Below are 23,557 nucleotides of genomic sequence, written 5' to 3'. Positions count from 1 at the left end.
GCTCTGGTATGTATGATTGCACATTCAGATGTCCAGATTAGCTCACAATAGTCCTTTGTTCTTTGAGACGGTTTTACAGGTGTGATCTAATGATTAACGTATAATGAGTCTGTGGGGCAGGGTGAGGATCATATAAATAAACCCAATCGACCTGCTGTGCCATTTTCATATTGTATTTTCAAATTATGAACAGAAGTTTGGTTGTTTTTGTGAACCAATGAGTTCCTAATTAGCATCACATTGTCTTTCTCTGTCCCTTGGCAGCAGCTGTTTGCCACGGTCAATATTAAGGGACTTAAGAAGTGAATTGTCTAATTGGTCAAAAAGTGGCTCTTTTGCACGGTGCAATGTGGAGAAACTCAGTTTTACACATCTTTCAATAAATCAACGAGTTGGTTAGTCGTATGATTGTTAGTTGACTGAATTCCTTTAGTTGAGGACAGCCCGAGTCAGTACGATTGCAGAGTAAGGCCAAATATGTATTTTTTTTCTCTCCATTTCAAGGAAGGAAATAACTCAATAAAAAAAACTCTATTAAAATATATTGGCAGTCCAGTGGAATTGTGGTTAATGTGAGCACCAGGTTTGGCAAGAAAGTAGTCAACTTTGAATTGATTATAAAGCGGTTATGGATTAAACATTCATCTTTGTTTGTTTTTGGCCATCATTTTTATAATAGTTAGAATGAATACACTAAATGTGGCAAGTCAAAGATGCCACATTTAGTGTATTCATTCTAACTATTATAAAAAAGAGAGCAGCTCCGTTAACTTTGAGTGGTATTTATGAAAGACATCAAAATCCTAACGTTACCTTTTTCTCTTTCAAATGCATACCCTGGAGGTTTGTTTAAAACATGTATAACCACCCAATTACATGTGACATGTGCATAGTCTGGCTTTTTTCAACATTACTGCATTTCCAGATCTCATGTGGTGAGTGTACTGTTGTTATTATAGATCGAAATAACCACCAAAACTATGAAAACTCAAAAGAGTTGAAGAGAGCAGACCTCCGCCAGGAACATTTCCGTAAGTGAAAAATAATGCGTGTGTCCGCCCAGTGATTCGGATCCGTTCCAAAATGCTATGACAGATTTTGTGACCCATGCCACACCCTTTAAACAAGATTCATTAAAATTGCTTAAAAATAGTTTTTCCATTATCCAGCGAGAAAACAGAGAATCAAACAAAAAGAAATGACCTCTCTGGCAGAGGAAATAAGAGTGAAGTAAAAGAAAGGTGAAGGAATCCTTTATTGAAGTTCCCATTAGTATATTGAAGCTTTATACGGGGGCAGGTATCACTTCAACTAAGCTATAGGAGATTTGTATTTTGTCTACATTAACGAGACACTGTGTCAATTCACTACTAAAGAAAATCCATCCAACAATCAGAGACATTAGAATGTGTACACGAATACAACATAATGCTTTACGTATTAATACTATACTGCTTATTGTTAAGTGTGAACACAAATATGTTGAACCCTTTTTCCCCAGCTTGCATCATGTGTTGAATAAAGAACTTCGCAAAAGATTTATACAAGGAAATATCTGATCATAGACAAAAAAGCCTGACACATGCCAAGCATTCAATAGGCAGCTATTTAGCACTAGGTGCTTTACACACACAGTTTGTTTTGAGGTTGGAGCTCAGAGCTCCTCTTCCTCAGCTGTGACGAGCAGCTCTGCGTGCTCATAGGTTTTAAAACCCACTGACGTGAGCAACAGGATACCGGGCTTAATGAAGAGACCTCAAACAGACTGTGATTCAAAACCTCAAGGCACATATTCCCTATGAATGGTAGTGTTTCTCAGGCTGGACTCCACCATAAATACCCATCTGTGGCGGGGGGACTTTACAAGGACGGTGGATGAAGAGGATGATGATGGTGATGATGTCATTTTCACTGTTGTGGAACGGCTTCAGTTTCATAATGGCATTTTCTTTCCAGCAAAAAATAGAAAGTACTTCCATAGGAAGCAAATGAGCGGCTACTTGGCCAAGTTTGAGCAAATGGATAATTAAACTAAAAGAAGGAGTGCAAGTGAAGCCTGCTGTCAAATAAATCTGTGCTGTGCAGGGAACAGAGGAGCGTTTTATAAAAATAGATTTGCAAATATGCACAGATTTAAGGCAAAGTGCTGATTTGAAGAAAGATTTTTTTCTTTCATCTTGTTCAAGCCTGTCTTCATGCACACTGACTTTGAATCCTCAAGGGAAAAAGTGAGCTCACACACACTTACTCACACACACACTGACACACACAAGCACAGTCAGACATTTCTGGACAGTGCTATAAAGAGTAAAAGATTGAGAATTTCACAGACAAATCCATGGGAGAAGGACATGAAATAAAACAGCAGTGAGACAGCACAGAGGAGACAGCAAAGAGTGTGTGATTAAGAAAGAGGCAGTGTGAGAAAGTCAGCTGGGAGTTCAGCGGCACTCACCCTGTTGAGGGAGTCGACACCGGCACAAGACGGAGCAGAGGGTCCTTAAATGACTCTGAAAAAGTTACGTCTGTGGCAAACCACAAAAAAATCCCCCCAAAAAATCACTTGTCTTCAAGCACATGGATCAACACTGCATCTCCTTGTCAACACACACAGACATATGCATACCAAGACACACACACACACAAAACTATACTAGTATCCAAGTCCTAACCAAGCGTTGATGTGCACACAGACAGTCAGAGGAGACCGAGGGTGTGTGCGTGCAGCATGAAGCCGAGTGCGTGTGTGAACAAGCAGGAGTGGAGAGTGCAGGAGTGTGTGTGTGTGTGTGTGTGTGTGTACACTCCCTGAGAGGGAGGGGACTACAAGGAGAGAGAGTGAGCGAGAGAGAGAGAGAGCAGGTAATCACACTCCCTCTCTTCGGGCGCCGCTCCCTCTCGTCACTCCTCCACAGTGTTTGCTCAATCAGGATTTCTTGTTCGATCTTTTAAGGAGAAGGAAATGAAAGAGGAAGACGCTCCTCTTCAGCCTTGTTGCTCAATACTAAAATGTCCTACTCAGCAGATGTCTTTCTTTTTTTTTAACACATCTGTAGCTTAAAACGACCCATTACACATTTCTATTCCTAGAAAGTCTGGAGTAAATCGATAACTAAAGTATAAAGATTCAAATCAATTTAAAGTTATTCCTTATTTTCTTTGAAATTCTCTTGATTTTCAGGTCCATACAACCAATGATAATACATCAAATATATCATCAATAGATCAATAATCTCTTATATCCTCCTCTTATTTACAATCACATTTACAAGTGTCCGCTGCCCAGTACACTGGTTCATCCCCTCTGTCTCCCCCTTTCAACACTGTATCTCCAATAAACCCTGTGGCCTAGCATTAAATTAACTGTACCTGTTTTAAAAATCCTGACTTGTTACTTTGTATCCTTAAGTGGCAGTGTGTACGAGTGGAGGCAGATGTTCTCCACTTGATACACCAAACTAATATTCCCTCTTAATGTTATAATCCCTGGCAGTACGTCTCAAACAGTCTGTCCTCTGTGAAGTGCGATCAAACGCTCCTCAGACCTTCAAGTTTAAAAAAAAAAAAAAAAAGGGTGCAACATGCAGTCAAAATTAAATTGGCTGGATTGTTTGGCAGATCGCCCAGCTGCTACAAACCCCATTGAGCCTCTCACATGGCTTCAGCTGGACAGCGGTGGTGATCACACCAAGTCAAACTGTAGCATTACGTAACAGCACATTAGCACCAGAGGCTAATAGAAACCAACAGGTCGATAAGAGGACAGGCTGAACAAGGCCGACCCTTCATGCGGTCAAACGAGGGTGTGGCCGAGGGGCTGATCAATCGCTGTTATTGCATAAACGTGCCTGCATGCACAGCAGTTTAATGTGTTCAGATCAACAGCAGTATTTATTCCCGTACATGCATGGTCAATTTATAGTAGGTTGTAGATATTTCCGGTTAATTTGTATCCCATTTTGTTGTGTTTCAGATTTGGTTAAATGCCCTTTTATACGTTTTTCTCAGTTTTATCCTTAATTTACAGTATTTTCATCTCAGGGCACCCATACACAAGATACAGAACTGCTCTCATTTGACCTTGAATTACTAATTATAAGGACTGTTAGTGTGTGATTTGAATCAGAAAAATTGTATTTTTTTAGTAGACAAATGTTGAATTATTGTTACTGCTGTGTCATGCCTGAGCCAGCATTTATTGCTGCAGCTGGCTGGGTTGGATCTAAATTGTAGCTGCTTTATAGCTTTATGGCTGGTGTACTTTAATCCTTGGGAATGCACCACATTTTGTAAGATGATGTTTTCCTATGTAAAATCAACAATGTGTGTCTGAGTCAAAATTGTACCTAGGTGCTTGGGGAAATGTACCTCCAACCACACACACACCCGTCTACACACGTACACACAGCTGATAAACGCTGGCCACAAACACATCTCCCCCCCAAATACACAACACAGTCCAACGGTCACACACTGTCTCGGAGATAAGAGACAGGTCACACTGGGATATATGTGCAAAGCAGTTGCACATCAAATGCAGGAGTTTGACTTAATAATGTCAAATATTTAATAGACACCTAACTCTCAACATTTATGAAACTACGTTACATTTAAACAGATACTGAAATTACTTTGGCATTTTTTTAGATAAAAAAATGCCTTTGCTAGAGTCCATCACAGGTTTAAACCTGTTCTTGGTAAACACAAAAAAGGTAAATTGCCAAAATCAAAAGAAGCAAGCTGCATCAAGCAGAGTTCATGCTTCACGAGATAAGACAAGGTAATTTAACAAGTTTAATCCTGTTTATGAGGAATGATTATGAGACCAATTACACTTGTTATTAAAACATATGCGACATTTCTAAAACTGCACACACAACATCATACAATAAGCCCTATCTTTGTTGCATCTGGATAAAACTTGGCGTGTATGTTCAATTTATAATGTTGGTTGTCTCGACTGAGTTTAATCAGGATCTATCAACGACAGCTTGAGTTTTGGCAATTTTTGGTTGATAGCGGAAATGTTTTTCATAGTTTTTTTTAATATAATTGATTTTCTCCTTCATCCAAGACCCTAAACCAAATTTGGTGTTGATAAGTCGAAATCATGTTGGTATATTCTTAGCCAACATGGCACACACACATACTTTTAAATGTAATGCACAGGCAATTATCACTGCGCCAAAGGTGTGTCAGACAGACAGACAGACAGACAGACAGTGGAGTGATCGGCCAATGTCACCATGTAATCTTTGCTCTTATCAAAGCAAACAGACAGCTTTGATTTATTAACAGAGTGCAAGGCTCTACTTGTCTCATTTAGCTCTTGATTAAACCCTGGTGTTTCTAGTGTGTGTGCTTTGTGGTAATTATCAATAAGGACAGGGCACGACTCCTGAAAGCTTGTGATTCTTTCCAAAGAGCCGGGATCACAAAGGCTCGCTCTCTAATGACAGATCACACACTGGAGGACTAATAGCTGGCTGCTGTGAGAAAATAGGCCAAAGCCTTTGACACTACAGAGACACAATGACCTTCGCTTCCTCACTTTGTCATTCGTGATCAGCACTCTGCCTCTGTTTTGACTGTAAAACATCTGGTTTCAGTGCCAAGTGCAATCCTGCGTTTCAATTAGGGGCCCAGGCTACAGAAGTGAGGATTAGGCTTTCTGTACTGGAGTATTTGGGCTTTAAATGCTCAAGTGTTTGCTCCGACTGAGCAAATAGTGAAATCCGATTCAAGTATATACTTACTGAACAGGTGCAGTCAATAATTGAATTAGTCATCTACTCACGTCCAATGTACATAGACACCTCCATTAAAGACAGCTCAATTTACATCTGTCATTCAGAAAGTAAATAAATGTCTAGAGGAAAGTTACTGCAACACCTTCTTCGAAATACAAACCTTTTGCATCATTTGATATATGCTCAGTAATTGCAGTAGCTCTGTGAGAAAAGCAAGGTCATGCTTTTTCAATTCATCAACATTTGCATGTTTTTTTGAATCATCTGTTTTTTCTGCAAACACCTGCACAGACACACAGGAAAGATACTGATTCTACAAGTCGTAACACAGAGAAAACATAGGCTCCAACTCAGCCATTATTTAGATCTCAACTACACATCTGCAAATATTTGGGACATCTTGCAAGCGCACAATAATTGTCCGCGGGAAAACATATTAACACCTCGTAAAGTGATCAAAACAGCTTCACATTATGTCGCAGCTGGTAATTAAGAAACGTGAAAGAAGCAGTTCATGTTCTTGGTGATGTTATATCATCACAATGAATCTTAGCCTATTATGTTACTAGTTATTTAGTATTGATGCACTCCTGTAAGCCTCCAAAAGGAGAGAAAGCACAATAAAAACATTGGAATTATTGAATATTCAGAGGTTTTTTGGCATTCAATTCACCGGAGTTGCCAAAAGTAGACCATCACACGCATGATTTCATCAACAAAATGTTCAAATCCCTTGAACATCCATCAATCCAAATCCAAATGTATTGATATTAAAATATAAAATATAATGCTTTCACTACAGAAATGCCAAAAAGACTGAAATGTGCAATAAGGTACATTTCAGTGAATAACAAAACTAACACATATGAACAAGCTTGCATAAAGAACCACAGAAATAACATGAAGATACAACATGAATAATCAAGTTTCAGATCTTTATCTACTCATGTGTCTCAACAGGTAAAGGTGTGACTTAGATGCAATCTCTGAGTTTCATCTTTGCAAGTCCGAGTTTGTTTCCAGTTACTGCATCGAAAGAGAACATCAGAAAGATGAGCCAAACAGTGCAGTCACATCAGGTCAGAAATGTGATGACAGAGATGTTGAAAAGGTGATAGCAATCAGGAAGGGATGTGCTCATCAAAAGAAAAGTCATGTTGAAACTATTTTGCTTATGTTTGTGGTTTCAGGTAAAGAGTAAAGGGCATCGTGTGATGGTGATCTCACTTCAGGTTAGCCTAAATGAAACATGACTCACATGTTAGCATGCCCGTGCAGCTCACATCATTCTTTCATATCTGATTCACACATTTATCCCAGCTGGTTTTCAGTGATATCACCACCTCACTCACCTGCTTACATCAACTTTGGCAGCAAAAGGCGGTTTGTACAGCCAATAAATCCTGATTTAACATCAAAGAAACACTTCAGGAAAATGCACGTTTACTCGCTGTTAAAGATCAAGACTCACTACACGGTCAAATCTGCTATATGTTTGAGAATTTATGTGTACCTTGATGATTGTAGACATAAAGAATGTTAATATATCAGACAAACACTTTAACGTCTGGCATCAAGGAGTACAACTACAACCAAACATTGGCTGGGTTTGATGGGCTGGAAATGAAATCAATTCCTTTATTGGCTTATGGTAAGAGCGTCCAGACTCGAGACGAGCTGGATGGAGGTTGCAGTTCAAACACATAAATTACAGACAGACAGAGCTCCAAATACAGTTAAACCTCAGACAACAACTAAAAAGAAGTCCTAAGCCAATTACTTCCCTTTTATTGATTTGTTAGCCATATGAAACTAGAAATATTACACTTTATTTAAGAAGTTTCCCCGTCATATTGTACAAAAGGTATGTGAGGAAAGATCCTGCATTTAACAACTAGAATTCAGATTTAAACAGCCTTTAACAAATGGTAAGATTAACCATTTCGAAATGGTAAGAATAACCATTTTGTCAAGAACAAGTATATGTTAAACGGATAAATACATTGTTTAAATATGAAGATCACAAATAATTGAAAAATGTAACCCTGAAGAGATTGAACAGTCTATTTTTGTTCCTTGTGTAGATAGATGTATAAAAATGCCATGAACAAGATCATATTAAGACAAAGTAAATGAATATTCTCTCCTGAAATAAAGTAGTAAAAAGGGGAAAGGACTGCAATTGGACAACATTAAATGTGTCCCTGTATCTTCATTTGACAGAAAAGGGACATAAAACAAAAAGGAAGCAAATAAAACAACTGGCAAGTGTTTGTGTCGCCGTCCTATTTAGGAACTTTCGGCCAATTAAAATCATAAATGTAATTCTCCCCTACATGAGCTAATTTTAATCATGGATTATGTCACATCAGAGGCAGGAGTGTGTCTCAGGTCGTGGCCTCCAGAGGGTTTCTGTTATCTAGTATTAATTACAACTAAGCCAAGCCGCTCTGCAGACATTCAATGGCCTCTGCAGCAGAAGCTCCTGACACACTTAAAAATACTCATCATCAAAGGGAAGAAGGAGGAAGAGGGGGGAGAAATTTGATGTTTGATGTTCTAAAATTAGCTCAAGATGCACTGTTTAATATGGTAAATAGATTCATTTTATTGCAGAATTTACTACTTGCAATAAATATTAAATGACAAATGGACCTGAGGATTATCAATTATTCAGCAAAGGCAATTAGGTCTCACACAGGGATCCTTAAATTAATACTGTGTCAGTGAACTCTGCAGTCAAGGCCACATCCTAACCATAGTGACTGTAGTCAAGGTGACTTTTACTTTCGGTGACTCCAGGGGATTAGCTTGCCTTTATATAGACACAGCCTCTCACTATACACAATATACAGACGGCGTGCCGCTGCATTAACGCCCCGCTATCAGGCTGAGGGAGGTCGCCGCTAATAAGATCACACACATTAGCTAACTGCATTAGCGTGTTGTGATACTAAGCTAACATAACGTGCAGCTAGCTGACTTAGCTACGAGGAGTAAACTGTCTGTAAGAATATGTGGATGGGTGTATAATAATAACAACATTCAAAAGTTGGCTCAAAACTAGAAGATGCACTTTAGTTGCCTTTTATTAAAAACATGATCTGATTCTGAAGTTTACAGTCATGCTAGCAACTCAAGCCAGGCTTAGCTAAATTCTAACATAAGCATGCTAACACACAATGACAATGCTAACATGCTGATGTTTACAATATTCACCATCTTATAATAGCAGTAGTATGTTTGGCAATTATTGGGGATATTTTCCTTATATTCCTCAAATATTAACTAAGATGAATACAGTCTACATTAGTTGACCTACACGCAAGCAAACTTATTTTTCAATTAGACTTACAATAACACGTTTTAGCAATGTAAAAAAATGTATAATTACATTATTTGCAGAATATCCTTGACATCAAAGGGCTACGTTTCTTAAAAGGTAAGACCCATATTAAAATTGTATTTTGGCATAATGATATATGTTGCTAAAAACAAATATTGCACCTCATGTTATTTGGATATTGCATGGGTCCATATTGGGATTTTGATAAAATGTGATTAACAGTTCAGCCCTACTATAAAGGATCTGGCACATAAGCATTTCCTCTATTGCTCATGTTGAGTCTAATAAACAAATGTACACAGCTGCCTCGTCAGGGAGCAAACATGCATTTGCTCCGACAGCATTTTTCACAAGGTACAACCATTACGGCTACTTTAGCGCACTGGAATCAATATGGTGAACACACACGCATGAACACATCAGTGTAAGAGGCCATGTACTTTTCCTCATGAATAATGAATCAGACTCTGCTGACCCATCTGCTTCAAGATAAAGAACCTCTGACTCTAGAAAACAATAACATGAGCACTCGCACTGAAAGTGCTGCCTGAATAAATACATCCTGTAGCTGCTGATGTACGTCAACAGAAGAGTGAAAAATCAATATAAACATTGATGAAATACAAGCTGGGACCCAACCTTGGGGTCGCAGGGTGGATCTGAGGGGTCACAAGACTATAGTTAGGAAGGATGTCAAACATACCTACAAACATTTCACTTATCTCTATAAGCCTAATATATTGATAAGGCTGACACTAATGACTATGTGGATTATCAAACAATATACTTTATAACAATATAACTTTCTATATAAAATTATTAATCAGTTGTTCCACAAAATGTCAGAAAATATTGAAAAATTTGACTTTGTTTAATCTTTTCTTAAACTCTTTCTTTTACTTAAGTGTATATGTGCAAATAAACGGGGAAGCGTGATATTATTTAATATATATACAAACAATATTTTTCTTTTGTCCACATAAACAAGCATGGTATTTCAGTTTCCCCATGTCCAGTTAGCGGCACACCTCGAGATGTGGGTGGAAAATGGTCAGTAACGTCTTTGACCCAAATTAGGTCTGTAAGATTTAAGGAATATATTCAATTGCATTGTTTAAAGGTGGGGTAGGTCATTTTGGAGAAACCAGCTCGAGTGCGCTAGAATTTGAAAATACACAACCGGAAAAAAATCTGCCACTTCCTTACAGAGCCCCTCCTCCAACACACACGAACGTGCACATGACCAATGAGGGCACGAGATAAGTTTGTGCACAGATGGAAGGCTGACAGGCAGGTAGGCTATCCAGTTATTTCAGCCGGGCCGGCTAAAATGATTGGTCGTGCTTTTTACAGTACTACGGCTTCCACATTATTTTATGTATTTATTGTCAAAGCATTTAATGTATTCATTGCTATCGGGATGTTAAGAGCATTCCATGGAATATAACAAAAAGTGTTTCTGAAATAAATTACATACCCCACCTTTAATATCGCAATAACTATATTAGTTGCAATAAATACTCAGATATGACAGTGTACTTAGCCTATCTGCTTCTTTCAGTATACTGCCTGAATAAATAAAAAATGCTTAAATAAAAAAATGAACTATTTTAGTTACCGTTACAGCAAACTAAAATATATAACGCAGTCGTTTGCTATGTGTAAGTTGTGCATGTTGACAGCTCAATAATGATAAAACCTCTTTCCTCACACGGTCACCTCCCCGCAGCCTGAAAACTTGTGCAAGGGCACGGTGAGTTCGACATTGCACAAATCCACAGACTCTCTCTCTCTCTCTCTCTTTTTATTTTTTTATGTAATCCCCTCCCTGTTTGCCCCACGTGGGAGCAGATAATCCTCAAACAGGCGGACAGCTGTCATGTCAGAAACGTGCAGGACAACCTGCCACGAGTGATTTGAGTGACAGTGATGCAACAGTAAAGAGAAGAGTGGAAACACAAACATGTCTTTTCAAGCTTTTGTTTAAAAAGTCATTATCTTTTGCAGTGTAAATGCCCCGGCCCTGCAGGGACAGAACCGCATGAGCTGGTTGAGTTAAGGGATGCTGGTGTGCGACAATAACTGAGAGAGGTTATTCAGTCACGTGCACACTCTGCGGTTACATAAGAGCATTTTAGGATTTCCTAAACCATTGTCACGAAGAGTACAGTAATCATCCTTAACATAAACCAGCAGCAGATTTTTCCCTAAAGCCTTAGCACTCAAATATGGCAGATTTGTTCAAATCAGGTTAGTCGCAATCTTGAGTACATCCAGTGAGAATAAAAATCTACATTATCAAACATCCGCACTGTCATTTCACAGAAGATTACAAAGTGTCAGATGATCGATCCACTTCAAACATCCGCGATCTGTGATTTGATTTCAAATTAAAATAAGGTAAAAGAGAGAAAGCAGACAAAACTGACATCAAACTATTTTAATAATTGATAAAGCAGTCAAATCAAGAGTTTCTCTTTGCGGTTTGATCAGCATTAAACAAATTATAAACTGAATATTTATGATTTTTAATCTGTCGATCGGACAAAACAAGAAAGATGTCACTTTAAGATGTGGGTAATGTTTATGAGCATATTTCTACATTTTATAGACGATTAATCACAACGGTACTTGGCAGAATAATCAAAATGATCTGTATTTGAAGCCACAAAGCAGTGTAATCATAAATAATACTCTCCATTTGCATCTTTAACCGTAAAGCAGAATTCAAACTGCTCATTTTGATTGGCTCTTATTAATACGAGCACTAGCCTAAGGTGTATAAAGAAAACTAATGTTAGTACGAATCGGTTTGTTGACCTTGTGTCTTTTTTCTTACTTTTAAAACTACATTTAAAGGTGGGGTATGTAATTCACTTCAGAAACACTTTTTGTTATATTCCATGGAATGCTCTTAACATCCCGATAGCAATGAATACATTAAATGCTTTGACAATAAATACATAAAAAAATGTCATCTGTGGAAGCCGTAGCGCTGTAAAAAGCACGACCAATCATCTGAGCCGGCCCGGCTAAAATAACTGGATGGCCTACCTGCCTGTCAGCCTTCCATCTGTGCACAAACTTATCTCGTGCCCTCATTGGTCATGTGCGCGTTCGTGTGTGTTGGAGGAGGGGCTCAGTAAGGAAGTCTGAAGGAAGGGGCAGATTTTTTTCGGCTGCGTAGTTTCAAATTCTAGCGCACTCGAGCTGGTTTCTCCATTCTTACCTACCCTACCTTTAAGTATTAACTATAATCCCGTAATATTGTTCAAGTGGACACTGATCAGCAAAGGTTACATGATGTGAATTTAACAAATTGATTGAATTCTAAAATATACTCGATAATGAAAAGATTATTCATATTAAAGGACGACTTTACTCTAACAAAAGAAGTTAAATTCGTCAACACGTTTCTACATGGTATAATATATGTAAGAATCTCAAAGAGGCAGTCTAAGTCTGCATCATCAGGTTCATTGACAGTTTGAGAAGAGTAGGAACAAACAACATGAAGAGGCAGGCCTTCATTAGCTTCAGTGAGGAGAAACCACATGGGGAGGGGAGGCTTTGATCTGGAGGTAAAGTCATGTCTGAGGCATCAGGTTCTCCACCACCAACACCACCTCCAGGCACACCGTGTGGTTTGACAGTGAAGCAACAGAGGAGGTGTCCTCATTCCGCTTTAGGCTGGTTTTTACTTGTTAGGAAATCAGTGATTTAATCCAACATACAGGAAAAACGGGAATCCATGACACACACTAGGGCTGGGTATCTGTTTCTTTAGCAGGGATTGATGGAAATAACACAGAACCAAATAATATTGAAACTGAATACTATATTATTACTGGCTGGTAATTATGCCTCACATTATCTCCATACAGGAGTTCATTCCAATACGTTTCATTTTTATATTTAATTATCACCAAGCCCGAAGTGGAAAATGTAAACATTTTAAGGACTGGATGGAAAGACACAAAATCAGAAGAGTCTCAAGAGACCATTGAAATTAAGTTTCCACTAAGTTCAATCGCAGAGATACTTAAGTATAAAAGCTGTGGACCAACCATCATTTGTTAGAGCTGTGCTGCCACCTGAGTTAAAAATGTCAAATACTCTCTGGTTCCATCGACTCAAAAGTGATTTCTTCAGATAAATACTAAAGATTAGAAAGATTATGTTAACTCACAGACCTACATATTGATCATAAAGCTACGGGATATCACCATCTTGTGTTGCATTTAGCATCTGTACACACACAGTACATACAGAGCAGTGTGACCTGAATACATAATGACTGATTTAATTGGTTTCTCACCTCAGTGTGGATTAACACCTAATGATTCAGCATGTACGCTACACTAATATCAGGAACAGTTTGAATTCTCATCAGCTAATGTACATCCAAAACCAGATAATCCATGATTATATTGATTGTTTGTTTATTCATTTTCGGATAATGGACATCACAATATTGTGGGGCCCAAGGCAATGTCTTTAAATGTTTGGTTTTGTCTGACAGACCATGACAAAACATCACCTCACGGTCAAATGTAGCAGCTGTACTTAGGGCTTTCTGATATTTCCCATGATGCTCATCAGCAGATTTACTATTCAAGGAAATTCATATTTTCTACTGAACGCTTAAAAACGTCTCGTTTTAAAACATTTTTTAAATCCCATCTTTTATTAAAGATCATCTGATGTGATGGAAAGCTCCAGATCAACTATTCAATGGGCAAAAATATATTCAATGTGCTGTGGTATTTTTGATTTAAAAATGACTTAAAGGTCACCTATCATGCTATTTTTAGGCAATAGCATTGGTCTCAGATATATAAAAATATATAAAAAACATGTCTATGAAGTCTATGAAGTCTCAAAATACCAAACAGATCACCCATTCTAGCCATGCCTCATATCCCTCCATTTCACTTCCTGTTTCAAAAGTGCTGATTTTGGGTATAAAGCTTTAAAAAAATAAAATTGATAAAAAAGAGGGGCGGAGCTCATGCAGGAGATTCTACCGGCAGATACTGTGGTAATGAAACGCCATATCATGGATTATCAACAGTGGCGGCGCCAGGGTATGGCTGGGGTAGGCTACAGCCATACCAAGAAATGGCTTAGCCCCACTTTAGCCCCACCATGAAAAGTGATGCAAATTCAATTAAATAATAAGCGAAATGCTAAATGTTGAGAACACGGATTGCGAAAATATACGGGTCGTGTCCACAGCACACAAACTGATCCTGCTGTAACAACAAGTGCACGTTACTGATGCAATATGGTTGAGACCATTCGGGCTTATGCTATAAGAGGGGTGCAAGGAATAGTCTAAGTAGTGGGGGAGTTTGATACACTAAAGGTGTGGAAATTCTCTGGCGTTATAATATCAGCGCGGCCGCGGTCAGATCAAAATGCCTCCGAATGCAATTTGAATAGACCTACAGCCAATCAGAGCAACGAAACGTTGGATCTGCGTCATGCCTTATTGATTGAGATCAATCGAAACCGCCATTCAGTATCCCCATTGGATCTTCAACGTGTACTATCATACGTCACGTTCACAGTGATCCCTTTTTATTTACTACAAGACAAATGTGCCGTTTTATTTCATACAGTTCCATTTTGATTGAGACAGGGAAATAATCTAAACCTCACGCGTGGCGTTTCACTGTCAAGGGGGGGCGATATAGCGTGTATGTAATTACATTGCAAATACTGACTTGAGCACCACCACTGTATGGGTTAGCCCTACCATAGATTACCCAACAAAAATGCTCTGGCGCCGCCACTGATTATCAAGGATTATTTCTGAAACAGTATGGAGCTCAAAGGCTTTCTCTCTTGCCGGTTATACCACAAGGTGAGTTTCTTTTTATTTCCTGCTTCTTCACACACATGCTCTCCAGTACAGGTTAGCTCTGAGTGTTAGCGATGCTAATGTGAACACCGACCAGATTACGTCCAAAACAGTCGGGCATTGTTTCTGATAGTGCTGTGGGTCCGCATTGCCGATATGACGTCAAATCGCCGCAAATCTGGATCAGCTCCGTTGTACCCCCGTTTTTAGAGATTTGGGTACGGAGGAAGAGAGGGTTTTATTTTCTGACGCTGCGTGAGTTCCCTGACACACCGGGGACACATATTTATGTATAAAAGACATCACAAAGTGCATTTTGCATGATAGGTCCCCTTTAAACAGTGAATTGATTCTCGCAATTGTACACAGAATAGATATGTTTGCCAAGTATCTTATCAACAAAAAGCCAATCTCTTAGCACAACATGTCCTGATCATTTCGTCAAATGTTTCCATGAGATAAAACCACACTACACCTGCAGTACAGAGTGCAAACAACAGAGTATACATCAACAGGTGTCTGAGGTTATTAAGGCACGCTGTTACGAATACAGGTTACAGTTTGTGTTTTATTACCAGTTTATTGCACAACAGCAGCATGGCAGAGGCCAAAACGACCCTCAAGGGCATATTTGCTCAAAAGCACGCCTTCAATTCACAGCAGTAAATAAAGAAGGCAGGACTTTGATACCTGTGCTGTTTGTGTACCATCTCAGGAACCTGAACTCGTTGACATGGGTACGGTGAGATATAGCACAAAACAAACAATAAATATCTTAATAGAAATACAATAGAGACTTTAGCATTCAGCACAAGTCAAAGGTTAGACGAAAGTTGGAGAATCTCAGGTATGTTAACGGTCTGTGCGATAACAGGCCAGAGATAAAAGTAGCGTTTTATGGCCCAAAATGAAAATGCACAACAGATTTCATTAGAGACAGAATTTAATTTAATAAAAGAGAATGCAGTGACTTCAAATACCACAAACTCCTCATTAAAACATGTGTATGAGGCTGTGAGGATGTGTTGTTTCGGCCCAGTTTAAAACCCAGTGAGGTTTATTCTTGGCTGCAGGAGTTTTCAGTTTCACACGAGTTGCGCGCTCATTAGTCTAATGAACGTTTTGGCTGGAGTTTGCCATTAGGTCGATGATAGGAGGCCTACAATTAATCTAGAGCTGGCATGCCACCTCCTCACTCCTAATGAGTCATGTTGTCACACTCAAACTCAGCATGATCCTGCCTCTCAGAGTCTGAAACACCAGTCAGGTTTCGAAATGAGAAGCTGGTGATTATGAAACGCAGGTGTGTGTTGTGCAGCCCACACATTTGCATCACACCACATACCAACATCCATTTCATCATAGTCCAAGTAATATTATCCAACATGTCTGCACAAGTGTTACTGACCTCACTGTTAAAGAACTGCAGCACACTTTAAGGTGTTGTTTGAGCTGTACAGTATCTGATACTGCTCTACTTACTGTTAACACTGACATCTCTTAACACATTTATAAGTAAACAGGCATTTTTACGTGTTAAAAATAGCTCAAAGTGGGATTCACTGAACCTTGCAAGGAAAATGCAGTTGGGACTTATCTATGTCATCAAATGTATAATTTATCAAACAGATAGCATCCTTTAATCAGAAACCAGTGGATGTCATTAAGCAAATCTGCCACACACAATAATGATGTTGAATCTTGTTTGTTCAATACATTAACAAACAGCAAAGGTAAAATAGGGATGTGTTGGTTTGGGTTGAGATAAAAGGCATCTCCACACAGACATCAGAGTGGTATTGATTCTCTAAGTGAATAAGTGCATTTCCTAGAATGAACAACTCCTTCAAGGACTGAACTCTAACTGCAAAGCCAAAACTAATGACATGATCATTTATTAGTGGCATTTAAGAATAAGTTAAATTACTTTTTATCCTCACAACTGGCCAAAAATCTGTCTATTGAACCAGGCTAGCGGGTTCCACCTGTTTCCAGTCTATGCTAATCTAAGATAACCACCTCCAGCTCTGTTCTTAACACACAGACATGAGGAGAGTGATATCATTCATCTCAAATAACTCTCACAAAGAAAGCAGAGTACATTTATGTCCCAAAATGTTGAGAAATTCCCCTTAATATATTATATTGCTTATGTTGGTGGTGTCTCTCCGCAGCTGCAGTTTGAGCTATTGTTAAAACAGAGAGTATATTTCAGAAATCAATTCATGAAATATAAGCAAAAGATCACATATATAATCCCAAAAATGTAATATAAAAACATATTTTGGAAGCTGTTTTTTCAAGTCATAGCTTGATTGGATTAAATCAGATTTAGATCACCACAACACAATATGGCCATAAAACATTTCAATTGAATTCTTGACATAACAATGTGTAACTTCTCCAGATCAAACTAACGGCCTGCGGCTGTTGAAGCGATGCCACACTGAGAGCCTGTTGGCACATAATCCTAAATTTCACCCACTGTTTCACTTTCCACATGTGTTGACCATTAGACTCGGGTCATTAAACACAGAGCTCTCAAACTGATTTTCCTTTTGTCTTTAGTTTGTTTACGTCCTCCTAGACACAAGTGGGCAAAAACAATGAGTCCAAACCATCTGTTGAACTGTTGGACGGACGGTAGAGCCACCCGCAGAGACACATAATGGAGTAATTAATGAGGTGTTGTGGACATGAAGAGGACCCTAACTAAAAGGGGTACACAGAAAATATTCAGGATATTATTTATGCTGATGACACAGATGGATCAGATTAATTTGAATATTTATTCATTTTTTGTTAGTTTTGTCAGTAGGATGAAACAACAAAACTATAGAAAACGACCATGACATATGGTCACATTCCCAATGTGACATATTCAGATTGTTTTGTCATTTCATTTGCAGTAGATAAGATGGAAAAGCTCCAATGTTTTCCTCAAGAATAAATCAACATATTATTATAATGGTGACAGTTTACGTACATGACAGACATTTATTGTCAATCAACATTTTGAAAAACTTTATGAACCCTGAAATTAATTAAGAGAGGGGACTATGGATACAATTAAGCCGAGATTAATTTAGAGCAGATATGATTGATAGAGATTAATCACAATAACATTATCGTTAGACACAGCCCTGCTTTTTTTTTTAAATAATGATATTAGTATAGAAAATTCAGATCTTTGAAAAGTTGAAACAAGCATTTCTGCTTGAAAAATAAACTAATGTTTAAACTAAACTGTTGTACTGATGTATTTCAATCAAATGATCAACTCAATAACTAATTCAACTGGTTTCCCCCGTGCTAGATATGAATCTTTGAGTTATTTCAGTCGTTAATCTAGGTTTTTACAGACTTTTGTGGACGATTATTACTAAAAGTAATATGATTCAGCGGTTTATAAAGTGAGATGTGGGGAAGGTTCAGACATACTACATATACTGCCAAGAACAGGCTGGTTGTATCAATGTGTATAAATCTATTTGTAAATCAGCAATTAAAGGTGGGGTAGGTACATTTGAGAAACCGGCTCGAGATCGCTAGAATTTGAAAATACACAACCGGAGAAAATCTGCCACTTCCTTACAGAGCCCCTCCTCCAACACACACGAACGCGCACATGACCAATGAGGGCACGAGATAAGTTTGTGCACAGATGGAAGGCTGACAGGCAGGTAGGCCATCCAGTTATTTTAGCCGGGCCGGCTAAAATGATTGGTCGTACTTTTTACAGTATTACGGCTTCCACAGATGACATTGTTTTATGGATTTTTTGTCAAAGCACTTAAGATATTCATTGCTATCGGGATGTTAAGAGCATTCCATGGAATATAACAAAAAGTGTATCTCGAGCCGGTTTCTCAAACTTACCTACCCCACCTTTAACAGTTTCAGTCACTTCAAACTGCTAATAAGTGAACATGTCTCTTTTATAACTGTAAACTGATTATATTTAGATCTGGACTGTTTTTCTTAAACAGACATTTCCTGGGAAACAGTAATACTTATTTTCCAGTCTTCTGACATTTTACACCCAAAACAGATTGAATAATCCTTATCCGTGATAAAAAAAGTTGTGTCAGTGAGGAAGAGGTAATTCAGAAAAGGGATTTTAATTAGTTTCACTCGCAGAAACAGGTGTGCAATTATTGTGCACCTGCTCATAAAACAACACACAATCTGATGGGTAAACGTGTGCAAGTTAAACGACCACTAAAGAAGCTCGTTCGTCTGTATGACCTTGATAAGAAAGACATGCATATTAACCGTATTACTGCCACCACAAAACTATCCTTATTCACACACAACAGCACACACACACACACTCGTGAAACCTGAGTGTGTTTCCTGCCCGGGGACAGGAGGCTGTGCAACCGCATGGCAGAGCTGCACGCCGGGAGAGAGAAGCTGGAATAAAGCTGTCAGGGTGTCAGCAACACAAACCGATAACACTGTCACTGCGGAGCTACAGAGCAGAACACCGACTCACTGCAGGACTTCACCCCGAGTAAACTCACCTTTGAGACGGTCATATGGTGGGGAGGCGTCGGCAGGTGGTGGAGGAGCAGCGGTGGAGACGAGTTTCCTTTATAATAATGATCGAGGTTGTTTTTGCATGGTGGTCACTTAAAAAGTCATGATGCATGAGGCTCGACCTTGGAAGTCGTTCAAATTTAAATATAATTTAAAATAAAAAGCAGCTCACAGACAGACAGAGCATGTCCCTGCAGAACACACCGCACAGTCACCGTGAAAAAAAGAAAACAAGAGCCCGGGGGGAAGGGCGGGGGGGGGGGTGGAGGATGAGGAGAGATGCGAGGACAGGATGCACGAGCTAGGAGGGAGGGGCGAGGCGTCAAGGATGATAACAACAACCATAATGTAGGCTGTCATAAAAGAGAGAAATATCTTATAGAAACTGATTTCCCCAATAAAGTAAAAGTTAAACTTGATTTAATTTGCAATCTTTATATATAAATGTTAAATCTCCACCAGTGATGTTAATGTGCATTCTGAAAAAAGCGGGTTTTTTAAATCATTAATTGTATTATTAGTATTATTATAAGTATTATTATGAATATTATTATTATTATTATTATTATTATTATTATTATTGTTTTTATTTTATTTTGGGTTATGCCTTTTATGGATTCTTTATTATTCTATTTCATTTATTATATCATTTTTATCGACTTAATTATTATTTAATTTTTTTAATCGAGTTTGTTGTTATTTTCAATTCATTTATTGGAGTATAACATTGTTTGTGTTTAATTCTATATACACATGAATAATTAAATGTGTTGCTATTATTATCTTAATGGCTTCTTTTTTTGCACCTTTGCATCTAAATTATTGTTGCTTTTTATTTCAGAACAAGAAGCCTCAACAACAAACTGCTACACTCTGAACATTGGAATTGCCCCAGGGTTTTTAATTTCTAGGAAATGGTATTCACAACCTTATCTGACCTACTTGATATTAAAGTGCCACATTGTCCAAAGCTGCTCTTGTTGAATGAAACCCCCTTTAAAGATGACAGTATAAAAAATGCTAAATGTGAAACAACCATTGGTGCCTTGGACTCCACCAGGTCAGAGTCCCTGTTTTAACATTGTAACGCAGATAATACCAAAATAAAACCAAACAGTTTATCTTCGCATGTCAACCACTTGTGATGTAATCCTTCATTTAGTTGCTGGGGAGCATGGGGTTTTAACCCTCCTATTGTCTTCGTCCCCCCCCCCTTACTTTGGTGTTCGCGGTCAAATTTGACCGGTCCTGTTTTAACTGTTATTACATTAACACAAAAACCATTAATCATCACCAAATTTCATTTAACACCCTCTCAAACTGTAAATATTGTATCAGACTACTGGTATACATGAAAAACTGCAGTAAATATACAACGAATAGACACTGAACATGTATTGCGTGTGCCAGGTGTGATCCATGTGGGGGGATGGGCACATAAGAGTGGGAAATGTGTCAAATTGGTGTGTGTGTGTGTGTGTGTGTGTGTGTGTGTGTGTGTGTGTGTGTGTGTGTGTGTGTGTGTGTGTGTGTGTGTGTGTGTGTGTGTGTGTGTGTGTGTGTGTGTGTGTGTGTGTGTGTGTGTGTGTGTGTGTGTGTGTGTGTGGGCACATAAGGGGGGGGGGGGACACATCTAGAGTATGTGTGTGGGTGTTTGTGTGTGTCTTTTATCTGATCTGGATGGTTACTAATTCCTTTTCTTTATGGCGGTCATTTTTGACCGGGAACACCATGGGTGTTACAAAGTTGACTAAATCATCCAAAATTCAATGAAAGTGGTGATCAGCAATTGTATATGTTCAAATGTCTACTGTGAAGGATATCATAAAGCCTTAATGCAATCGAATGTAAAACAAAAAAGTTATGATTGATGCAAGTAGTAAATCGGTCAGATTTGACCAGAAGACAACAGGAGGGTTAAAGCTGATTTGTATGTGTATGTTGTTTTTTCAAAATGTAAATGTTGATCAAAGAAACAAACAAATCAAACTAGCTGCTAATTTGTGCCTGAATATGGACAAATAAAAACCAGCTAACCTGGAGCACAGAATACTGATGTGCAGCAGTGAAGCTTTCAAGTATGGACTAGTGTGTGAACTGTATTTGACAGGTACTTGAAGGCAACACGGTTCTCAGACAGGCCAGAATTGCCGAAAGGCCCTGAAGTGTTCACTGCAGGACACATAGTACAGTATTTGCATAGATTAAAATAGTTTGGTGCGTGTGTGGGGGGGTATCACTCAGATATAGAGGATTAATGTTAAGATAACAACATATACATTATAAGCCACCAGGTGAGAAACATTACATTGTAAAAACATTGTCACTTGCTGTAATAATTGAGTATTGAAGCCCAAACTGTAACACACTTTTTTGAAGTAATGTCAAATGAGTTTCAGGTATCTTTTAAACAATTGTAGCACCAGCTTGTTTCGATCCCTCTTGCATTCCTCATATGATATTTTAAAGGGGCCCAAAAAGTCATTTTGTTAGAGATAGTGCACATCTTTATCTGAGGCTGTGTGTTGCCCCCTAGTGTTGAAACACAGCCATCAAAGGAGGATCCATGACAGCAGAGGGACAGTTTATCATTTCACTTGTAAAGACAGAATGACATTAAACTGCAAAAGATACGGTACGCATCCAGTTGGTTTGTGACAAATAACATTGTTTAATTTTCATTAATGGGAAGCAGGCGTGTTTCAATTGAAAACTTTGGTTAATTTGATTTACAAATCTTTGGCTGAGAATAAAATAGCCATAACATTTAATATAATAAACTATTAGTAATGATAACAACTTCTGACTTGATTCAGCCGATAATCTTCATCAGGGAACATCATGTGTCTTTTTATTGCATTGCATCACTAGTTTTTCAGTCTCTTTTTGTGTAATAAATCTTTGCTCAATATATGTTATTTTGAGTCTCTTAGTGAGTCTTATTTATGTGTTTTTTTTGTCTCTCTTTGGATGATTTGTTTATCGTTGTGGTCATTGTGTATTGTTTGTGATTTCTCACCAAGAAATGTGAGGAGATTCTTTAAACAGCCACTCTGGCCTGTGGCCCCCTCTTCACAGCAGACCCGCTCAGTAAACTGCTCCGTGTCTGTCCTGTGCAAGGAGTTTATCAAGAACTTCCTGTCTGAGCCTCAGGTGCTGTGTTCACCTCAGAAAATGTATGTAACCTTATCCACAGAAGCTTCCTCATTACTGCTTGTCACTCACAAATTCAACAAACTCGTCTTCTCCTAGCGAGACGTCATGTTTGTGAGCATAGAAAGTGTTTTGCAGGTCAACTTTCTGGCTAGACACAGCCACAGGTGATCAATACATTTACAATGAATTCCTTCACAGTGAAAAACAAGTTCCCCATTTTTTCAAACTGCTGTGCTCATCATCTGGGCAGGGCTGCAGGAAGGAGATGTTTTTCAACAGGAGTTTTCAGACTACCTCTAGGTGTGGTTTACCTGAACCAGGTGTGAATTATGTAATCTGTCTCAGGAGTCGCATATGTTGAGCTGCTTGGACAAGCGTTTTCGGCATTTAATGAGCAAAATTCTTCATGAACACAGTTGAAGTTTTGCTTATGCAGTCTTCAAATGTGCATTAACAGAAATCCATTTCTCAGAGGAGCTTTTTTTAATTAAAAATGTGAGACTGAAATCTATATTTTCGAAAATCCCGACTGGTCCCTCTTTAAGGTTATACTTTTTAAAGAGTTTTAAAGATGTTGAGGCCTTTTGGAAAATATGGAAGCATGTAGGGGGGGGGGGGGGGGGCAGGGAAGGCTACGCAGTACGCAGGCTACTGTCCCGCAACTGCTGCCTCTCTGTTGGACTCCGGTACTGCACATTACTCACGAGACGTTGTAAAAAAATGAGTGGGGGGCGAACGCACTAACCACTCCGCCAGCGCCACAGCGCGTGCCGGATGAGAATGTCTGGCGTGCCACATTTGGCCCGCGGGCCGCCAGTTGATGGTCACTGTAGGGTAAATCCTCACTGTTAGTGATTGTATGCTTTTCAAATGAAATATTATATAACATATTTCCTC

General features: G+C 38.7%; 1 protein-coding gene across 2 annotated transcripts in view; it reads right to left on the bottom strand.

Annotated features, from left to right (window-relative positions):
• Positions 1-19,571, bottom strand: part of coro2a (coronin, actin binding protein, 2A) — a 37,363-nt gene extending 17,792 nt beyond the window's left edge. The window contains exon 1 of one of the 2 annotated variants that reach the window (XM_034130147.1): positions 19,489-19,571. In XM_034130147.1, coding sequence (XP_033986038.1) covers positions 19,489-19,503 — 15 coding nt within the window. In that variant the 5' untranslated portion in view covers positions 19,504-19,571. Of the gene's footprint in view, positions 1-2,455; positions 2,640-19,488 lie in introns of those variants that run through there. The other variant, XM_034130148.1, reaches the window with a different exon arrangement.
• Between the last annotated feature and the right edge of the window lie 3,986 nt (positions 19,572-23,557).

The sequence above is a fragment of the Trematomus bernacchii genome, unplaced genomic scaffold, assembly GCF_902827165.1.
Source record: "Trematomus bernacchii unplaced genomic scaffold, fTreBer1.1, whole genome shotgun sequence".
Classification (NCBI taxonomy): Eukaryota; Metazoa; Chordata; class Actinopteri; order Perciformes; family Nototheniidae; genus Trematomus; species Trematomus bernacchii.
The sequence above is the reverse complement of the archived record's forward strand: the minus strand, read 5'-3'. Positions and strand labels throughout refer to the sequence as shown.